This window comes from Hydra vulgaris, chromosome 04, assembly GCF_038396675.1.
Source record: "Hydra vulgaris chromosome 04, alternate assembly HydraT2T_AEP".
NCBI lineage: Eukaryota > Metazoa > Cnidaria > Hydrozoa > Anthoathecata > Hydridae > Hydra > Hydra vulgaris.
The window spans coordinates 7560961-7570855 of NC_088923.1; the positions used below are offsets into that span (position 1 = coordinate 7560961).

The following is a 9895-nucleotide window of genomic DNA, read 5'->3' on the forward strand; positions in this document are numbered from 1 at the left end:
TATTATATAGTTTGTAATATCTTTGTGGATATATTTTTATTTTCTATTTTATTTATTTTTATGTATTAAGTTTTTCAAATTGTACAGACGGCTTTAATGTTAATGTAAACGGTGCTCGGCGATTAGACAATATATGTCTTCTTCTTGCTAGGGCCATTTATTATATATTTAAACAATTTTTCTCATTGTAAATAATATTATACGGCAAAAACTAAATAAATAAAAAAATAAAAATAAAAAGCTTGGAGCAATGCATCATGCACGTTTCATGGCAAAGAGTATCTACTAACTGAAAATCATGCTTCTTCTAAATTCTACGAAGCAAATCCTAAACTTGAGCAAAGAAAAGATTACTGTGGAAAAAAAAAGATTAGGTGGAAAAGATGGAAACATTTAATTCAATTTTTTATGCTCCAAAAATTCTTAGAGCTGAGAAATCTGTTACAGCTGCAATCCAAGTTAGTTTTCTCAGCCTTTGGTACAAATTGTTTTAATTAAACTCATTTTTAGCATTATTATTTGATAACATAGTGTATTGAAATGTTAACTTTACAGGACCAGCAGTTTGTTTGGCAGATGGCCCACCTAGAGAAGTTTGATCCAGCTGCAGCTTCAGCTTTCAAAAGATGGGAAAACCACAGCTGGTACTTGGACCCAACTAATATTATCTTTGCCCAGGCCAATTCAGATCAGTCTGTTTCTGACATTATGACGGAGGACATGGCTAGAAAGCTAGTACCTTGAACAAATAAGTATAATTTTGAGAGAAAGAACAATTCAGGTTTTATTTCACAGAAGAAAGAATTTCTCAAACTCAGCACGCCACCTTCACTGATTGATTGTGTAGGAGTTGAGTCGTGGCTATTGTTTGATATATTTGAACACACTGAAAGGAATTTTAAGTGACTTTTATTTCCTTTATGTACATGGAAAATAGATCCAGATTACATTGCTTTTCAAGCTTTCTTTAAAAGCTTGGCAGTTGTTAATGAAGCAGCAGAGAGACCTGTTAAAGCTGTTCAGGAAGTGGTGTTGCAGGCACATGACAAAAAAAAACTGCAGAAAATGTTAATGGTCAAGAGTAAAATAAATAAACCACTTTCACGTACTAAAGCAGCATATAAGGAGGAAGCCGAGCTCGAATTCCTGAAGATTACTTTATTCACAATCGTTTAAAAGATTTCTTGCCTCATCTGTTTGTTCATTAAACCATTAGGGGAGGGGGGGGGAGGAGAATTGGTTAAAGAAAAGAAATGCCCATGTATACCCCAACCTATTTGAAAAAAGGTACACAAATAGATTTTATATTACAAATACCCAGCCATAACGAAATAGTACAAATTCTTTGGATTTATATAACTGCTGCAACACCTTGCTACAACGTCTTAATTTTAATAGTGATTTATCAAATGAGCTTCGGTTTTACAAGGATTGCGGCGACGGTTTTTCCATTTATGTTTATTATTTTTATCCAAAAAAAAAATTAATTTTATCTTAATATTTAAGATTATTTTATTTAAGAAAATTTAGAGAAAAAAAGTTAAAAAAATATAAAAAATGTGACCCCCCCCCCCTCCAGAGTAACACTTTCAAAAAACAAGTTGTAGGAAGGTGATCCCATAATATCAAGTTGTAGCAAGGTGATCCCATAACTTTTAGTTTACTATGCCATATCTTGGCATAGTAAACTAAAAGTGAAGTCGTATAAAAGTTTGTATGTATCTCAGATACATACAAACTTGCATACGACTTAACTTTTATCAACAAAAAAATATTTTGTAACATATGAACACCCCTAATGGATATAGTAAAGTTCATAAATTTTTCAACTGAAATAGATAATTTAATCAGTTTTGCAACAGAACACGGTAAAGAAATTATAAAAGATGGTCACACTTACAATTTGAATAATTTTTTAGACATAACTATTATTCTTGAAAATAGCAATAAAATCAAAACAGACATTTAGGGTGGAATGCAAGAACCGAACTTCAAATTTGAAGTTGAACTTCAAACCTAAAGTGCGTCTTGAGCGAATGCATAAAGCGAACTTCAACTCAATTCAGACTTGAAAACCGCCCAAAATAGACCATTTTCAAGTCTGACTATTAAACCAGACTTGAGAAAGCAAAAATTCCTTCCGAATGCTAGAAGCGGACTTGAAATTTCAAGTCAGACTTCAAATCTGAAGTCTGACTTGAACGGAATGCATGATGCGAACTTGAACTGAAGTCAGACTTGAAAAACGAGAATTTTTGAATTTTCAAGTCATTTTTTCAAGTCTGCTCCAGACCAATCTTGAAACCAAACTTGTAAAAAAAAAACAACCGCCATTATCGTTTTGCTGATGCGTAACAAAACTCTACTATTACCATATAACTAATTACAACCTTTGCAAATTTTAAAATGAGTTTTTACCTAGCAAAAGTAGTTATACGGGTATACTAAAGTAATTCAGAAGGTTACATTTGTGAATGTATATTTGTCAATGAATTCATTACAGAAAACCAACATTGTGAAAATGTGTGTCTTTTAAAACATCCTGTAATTCGTATGTAATGATCCAACATGTCATTTTATGATGCCATTAGAAATGCTTATTAGTATTTTGAAATATTGAACATCCTAGCATTATAAAAGGCTGTTGATTAAGGCACGTTTTGTGATACAGTATAAAAGTAAATTACATTTAGTAATAAACAGTTGCAGTTATACAAAGTGATACGTGTAAAAGGAGTAAAAGAGAATTCACGAGAGGAAGTGGTTATAATAATATGAAATATTAAAAAAACTTGTTTTAAAACGTTCAAAAATGAATCGGTATGAGCTGAATTTTAGAAAAAAAAGAAGAAGAAGAAGAAGAAGAAGAAGAAGAAGAAGAAGAAGAAGAAGAAGAAGAAGAAGAAGAAGAAGAAATATGCCAAATCACATACCAAGATTTATTATTGACAGAGCCAATCCTTTAGAAGTTTATAATGGTATAGAATTTAAAATGCGCTACAGATTATTGAACGAAACTTTTTTAATCTTAGCTAATGACATTATTAACTATGCAATGTTAACAATCGAGGGTGCCCTCTTTCATCTGTACAACAACTGGTTTTGCATTTTGGTTTTATGCTACTGGTTCATTGCAAGTGAGTAGATATTAAAGAAATGGTATCAGACAATGGTACCTTTTTATTGTATTGTATTCTTATTGTAATCATATTGTAGATTTTGTATTATGTTTTTAAGTAACACCATTTTATTACAACAAATAAAATAATCATATACTCAAGTAACAATAAATAAAGTACTTCACATTTAAATTTGTATGATCTGATCTAATTAAGTATACTCTTTTAGAGAGTAATAGGAGATTTGGAGGAGCTAAAAGTTAATCAGTCAACTGTTTGTTGAGTAGTTAAAAACATTTCAATTCAAATTGCCAACAAAAGATATCAGTACATAAAGTTTCCAACAGAAGCTGATTCTTTGATAATTCAGCAAGGGTGATTATAAGTTTTCATGAATATTTGCATTTTGCTATTAAATACAAACTTTAAAATTTTCTTTGATAACAAAAATATTTATATTTATCAACCATTGTTTAGATTTTACCAAATTCAAAAATGTATAGATGTATAGGAGCAATTGATGGAACACATATTTCTATAATAAACCTTGGTGGAAAAACCCAGAAATATATCGAAACAGAAAGGGATTTTTCTCTTTGAATTGCCAGGTCATTGCAGGTCCTTCAAAAGCATTTTTATCTGCTTTTGTTCAATGGCCTGGAAATATTCATGATTCACGAGTTTTTGCCAACTCAGCTGTTAAAGAAGTTTGAGCAGCTCGCCAACATGTTCATGTTATAGGTGATTCTGGCTATCCTTGTAAACAATATTTAATGACACCTTTTTCTAACCCAAAAAATGAAAGTGAAATCCGATACAATTGCAGTTTGAGAAGTACACGTATGGCAGTTGAAATGTTGTTTCGGTATATTAAAAAAAACAATTTCCTTGTTTTAACATTCCCTTACAAACAAAACTACAAAATTCCATAGCCATATTAATATCCTGTTTTGTGCTTCACAACATTGCCCTTCTAAAAAATGATCATTGGGAAAACAATGAAATACAAAATTGCAATGAAGAAGATGGCGCTGAAGCATTCATAAGAGATATTTTTGGAGAAGCAAAAAGAAATCAAATTGTGGACCAATTTTTTTTAAAAATCTCTTTTGTGTGCCTGATTATAGATTAAAGTTTTATAACAAAAACAATATTTGCAAATGTTTACACTGCATTTTACATTTCAAATTAGTATTATATATCAAAAAAATAATTTCACTAAGAAATAAAGTAATAAATTAAAATATTCCAAAACAAAAAAAACTAGATCTGATGTTGTTTGAAAATAATTGTCCTCAAATAGAATAATTCTGTTGTGTTTTTTTTTAATACTTATAACTGTGACAATTTTTTTGGTAAGTTTCCATTTTAATTTCATGATTTTTTTGTTTGTATTGTTGTTTTTGCTAAAGTAAGTTTATTTTTTATGTTAGCTATTTCTATTTGTTTGTGCATTAGTTCTTTATCAAGATCATGAATATCATTATATTACTTTTTTTTAATTTTTTTCAGAAAGAAATATCTTTTTTAATTTTGAACATTGATCTTTTTCATGAGTTAATAAACCAGATGGTATCAATGGTTTAGTAAAAGTTTTCTGTTTCTTTGAGTGGCCCAATAGTATGAGAAGTCCTGTTTCCATATGTGATCTCCATTGACTCGTTCGGATTACCTATATAAGTAAATGATATATTTAAATGGTGTATATGTGTGTGTGTGTGTGTATATATATATATATATATATATATATATATATATATATATATATATATATATATATATATATATATATATATATATATAAAATATGAGCATCAATAAATACGAATTCTCTCAATACTAATTTTTCTTTTTCATCAAAGAAATTTTCGCTAGATTATTGATACTAGCATCTTCAGCTTTAATTACAAATTATTAATTAAATTAAATTACAAACAAACGGTAACGTCACTTTTTAATGGCTTCTTTAAATTTCGCTTTAACTGGGCTTCTTTAATATTACATAGGTATAAAAAATATGGCGTCCAGAGTTGCGTTTTTTAATATTGAGCATTATCTAAATTCATACCTCCATTTTTAGGTCCGCATTTGTTCAACTGAATTTCGATTGCCTCTTGAACTTTTCTTCCAATTTTTTGGGTTCTACTTTTAACGTCTTAACTTGGTCCCATTTTATACTACATGAACATTTAATTTTATGATGCTCAATTGCAGATTGTTTTAATTTTTCTCCAAAAACATTTTTTTGGTGTTGTTTTGTTTTTGTTACTATTTTCATTTTTGTTTCGCCGATGTATTTTTGTTCACACTTACATTCTATTAGGTTTACTCCGGAATGGCTATTTGATAGTAGTTTTGTTGCAAAAGTCAGCAAAGATTTAAGATTTGCACTAGATTTAAAGACTGCCGTGTGACCTGCTTTCCTAAAGACTTTTCGAAGTTTTGGTGATAACATTGGGATCCACGGTAGTGATATAGTTGGCATGGTTGCTTTGTTGTTAGATTTTTCATTATTTGAGTTTTTTTTTTATAACAATATTTGCAAGGTCTTGTAATTTTTTCTTTTCGTCTCCATTTTCAGCAAACACATTTATTAGGAAATCAATTTCTTTATTTAAAAATTTTTCAGAGCAAATTGATAAAGCTCTATGAAAAAATCCTTTAAATATGTTAGTCCTTTAAAATCCTTTTATATGATTTTTGGATCGTGGTTTGAATTGGGCTTAACCTAAATATTTGTCATTGCTTTTTTTCGATGTATGTTAAAATCAAAATTACCTTTTCGATTATTGGTTATTCGGATGTCTAAAAAATTTAATCTTTTGTTTTCATCTTCCAGTTCAATTGTGTATTTGATGGCATGATGTTGACTGTTTAATATTTGTTGAAAACGGATGGCATTATCTTTATTTGTAAATTTTGAGTGGCTATCTCTACGTACCTGAAAAACGATTTTATTTCTAACCGCGGATTAGAATGAAGCGCTATGTCGATTGCTTTATTTTCAAAAAATTGCAGGAAACCTTCCGCAAGTACTACCATGAGTGAAAGTCCTATTGGACCTGAATCTACAAGCTCGAGAATTTCTTCATTCCATTAAAAACAACATTTATATAAACACAGTTCTATTAGGGATTTTATTTCTGAAACGCTTAGCTTTGTTAGTTTATTTAAATTTGAGAAGTGCTCTAACAAATCAAGAAGAACTTTTGTAGCCTCTCCCAGAGGAATTGATGGATATAAATTGACAATGTCATAAGATACCTGTATTTCATCGTTTGATATATTCCGAAGTTTAGCCGTTTTTACAAAAGCTGACGAATTTTTTAACTTTGTTATGTTTTTATCTAAAATTGGTTGAAATATATTTTCTAGATATTGTGATATTCCATAACTTGGTGTCCCGATGGTTGAAACTACTAATCGCATAGGGTATGATTTTTCCGGTTTGTGCGCTTTAATTGCACCATACATTCGTGGCGGTACTGGGTCGCTTGGGTAAAGACTTTCATATTCTTTTTTGGTAAATCGCCCTTTTTTATTCAATTTTGATAGATAAATTCTAATTTTAGTAGTAAATCTAATGGAAGGGTCCTCTTTAATTATCTTTGTTTTGCCAATCTCTTGAAGAATTTTGTCAATGGCTTTGTTGTGTTCTATTCTAACAAAGCCTGCTCCTTTATCAAAAGAGTATATATCAATGTTTTTGTCCTCTTTTATTTGTTTTAATGCTTCCCTCTGTTTATAATTTAAATTACTATTTTTTTGTGGTTAAAGCTTTATAAGTTGCCTCAACACGTTTCTGCGTAAGTCTTGTGAAGTCACAATTTTGTTGCAATACTCTAGTTTTAACACAATGGATTCTGTTACTGAAATAATGTCTAAATAGGGTATATTTTGTATAGTTGAATAAAAATTTGTAAATGAATGGAGGTATGAATTTAGATAATGGTCAATATTTAAAAACGCAATTCTGGACGCCTTATTTTTTATACCTACGTAATATTAAAGAAGCCCGTTTGTTTTGTAATTTATTTAATTAATAATTTGTAGTTAAAGCTGAAGATGCTAGTATCAATAATCTAGCGAAAATTTCTTAGATAAAATAAAAAAATTAGTATTGAGAGAATTCGTATTTATTGATGTTCATATATTTTATATATATACATATATATATATATATATATATATATATATATATATATATATATATATATATATATATATATATATATATATATATATACATATATATATATATATATATATATATATATATATATATATATATATATATATATATATATATATATATATATATATTATAGTTTTAGCATTGAGAAAACCAAGTTTGTTAAAAATAATTAGTTTTGTCAGTATTTGTAAAAAACTTTAATTTTCATTAAAATATAAGAAAAAAGATCAAATTAAAAAATAAAATATGATTAAAAAAATAAATAAATAGTATTAAATATAAATAAAATTAAAATATAAAATAAAAAATAAAATTACACAGCAGTATAGCATCATCCCCAAAAGATGTCAAAATAGGATTTAATGACTTTGGTGGTAATATCTGCAGAACGCTTTCAATTTCCTGTGACGGAACAGGAGTTTGATTAGGACCTCCGCCAGTTTTGTTTAGCTCTTTTTTTTCACTAAAATCCAAAGAATTGGTTAGAAAAACCTCATAGTTTAAATTATCTTAAATAATATCGACAAGAAAATATGTTGTACAGTTTGGGAAAGAAAATCATTGTCCTACAATTCATATTTTAATAACATTTTTCGATACAAATAACGTTTGCTAAATGTACACAAGACTTCTTTTAGATATCTAAAACATGTCTTATGTTTACTGGGTGTTTGCCTTTGATATAATAATCTTTGTTTTTTTTCTTTATTTGCTTCTTACAAATCAACAAATTGTTTTGCTTTTTGCTTTGAGTTCATCCAGCATTTCTTTAGTTCTTTTTGACCTCTTTTAATTCCGATGCCTTGGCAGTTAAATAATTGCGTTATTTCTTACCACAAAGATTTTTTTTTAAAGGAGACAATATCTGTCTTCTTTTCTTCGATGTCTTTGTAGTCTTTGATTATATTGATCATAAGAGACTTTTCTTTTTTGAAAAAAATACGTCTTTTAGAATTCGTTTTACAAATATTTAAAAAGTAAACAAAAAGTCTATAGTGGATATGCGTTTTGAAATTTTTATTCTTTTATATGATGAGCAATTCCGATCATAAATATTTACGACGAAATTTTCATTTTGATAAAAGGAAACAGAATAGGCAATAAAGAAAAAACAGACTATAATAACACATTTATTTTTTATCTTTTCCTTTTTACAGCTTAAACATTGTAAAAGTGTCTTGATTAACTAAACTATTACCTGTTGTTAAATTATAATTTATATTTTCATATAATTTATATACTGATTGTATGTTATACAAATATCATTACACGAATTTGTTTCAGTAGAAGGTTTTTCCCGTAAAAAAAAATCCATTGACGCTATTGCTTGCGAAGTGCATTTTCCAATAAGCGCCCTGAACTCAACGCCTCGACTATTTTTAAGTTCGACTTTCTCAAGCACGAAATTGAAATTTTCAAGTCTCGTTTACGCATTTGAGCAAGTCAATTTTTCAAGTCTGACTTGACAAAGTCGAACTTGAGATTTCAAGTCGAACTTGACTCAAGTTCGGTTCTTGCATTCCACCCTTTTTGTTGTTGAAAAACTTGCGATTTTTAAACGGTTTTTCAACTATTAAAAATCGCGAATTTTTTTTCTTCCCAATACATGTATTAAATCCTCGTCTCTGTCTGTATGTCTGTTAGCATCAAATCTTGCAATCAATTTTCGCCTCACTTCCTGATGATCAAATTTCGCATACATACTCTTGCTTGATGACAATACAATATTCAATAATTAGTTTTGCAATAAGTCAATGAGTTTAGTTAATTTTAATTAAGTTTATTTTTTACATGGAAAGAAGATGAATAGTTTTTAAAATAAATTTATTATTTGTTTTCTACTTATCAACGCGCATATAGCTTATTTGGATAAAGCGTTGACTTCGTAAATGAAATGTCTGTGTTTCGAGACGCGTCTCTTCATGAATTATTTTTGTTTTTTTACACACGCATACAGCCGAATATTAATAAAATAAAATAGTATTATCAGAAAAATTGATTGCAAAACTTGTGTTTCAATAACATATAAAAGCATTGGGTTTTAAAAATTCGTTTTTAATTTTACTTGTTTTGTAAAATCAAGTTGTGTTTAGGTTGGAAAGCTGACACTACTTCGATGTTAAAAGAAAAATTGACAAAATTGTTCTAAGTTAGAACCTCTAAAGTTAATCAGACTAAAGTTGGTTTAATGTTAGATAACCAACGTTGTTCCAACATCGTTTTATTGTTAACTTTCAAGACGTTAGTTGATAACGTTTTTCCGACGTTTTTCCAATGTTAGATAGATAACAACGTTAGAATAATACCGTTATGCTGACGTTGGAATGTCGTTGAAATTTTGTTAACTCGCGTCGTGTCCGAAATTCAACCAAACTACAAAAACGGATTGACGTCTTTTTCTTACTGGGTAGCTAACCATCTTATTTGGCATTTGGTTCAAGCTTTAAACAAAACTCAAAGAGTAAATGACTTCAATCCACATATCATTACAGCCATACCATAGTGGTCACTTAGAACCTGTAGCCGATCTTAAATCTGATCTCACTTCTGTAACTGGTTGGAGCTTGCAGTGGCTTAGAAA

General features: G+C 28.9%; 1 protein-coding gene across 1 annotated transcript; it reads left to right on the forward strand.

Moving 5' to 3' along the window:
* Window positions 1-383: 383 nt before the first annotated feature.
* Window positions 384-2966, forward strand: LOC136079154 (putative high mobility group protein B1-like 1). Its single transcript, XM_065794874.1, has 4 exons — window positions 384-458; window positions 556-644; window positions 975-1081; window positions 2839-2966. The coding sequence occupies exons 1-4, from the start codon at window positions 384-386 to the stop codon at window positions 2964-2966; spliced, it is 399 nt and encodes a 132-aa protein (XP_065650946.1).
* The last annotated feature ends 6929 nt before the right edge of the window (window positions 2967-9895 follow it).

Excerpts from the sequence above, each read along its gene's own strand:
- LOC136079154 (XM_065794874.1), top strand. The coding sequence starts at position 384 with ATGGAAACATTTAATTCAATTTTTTATGCTCCAAAAATTCTTAGAGCT. Across the intron at positions 459-555 it reads CTGTTACAGCTGCAATCCAA|GACCAGCAGTTTGTTTGGCA; the intron begins GTTAGTTTTCTC and ends TTAACTTTACAG. Across the intron at positions 1,082-2,838 it reads GAAAATGTTAATGGTCAAGA|AAAAAAAAGAAGAAGAAGAA; the intron begins GTAAAATAAATA and ends GCTGAATTTTAG.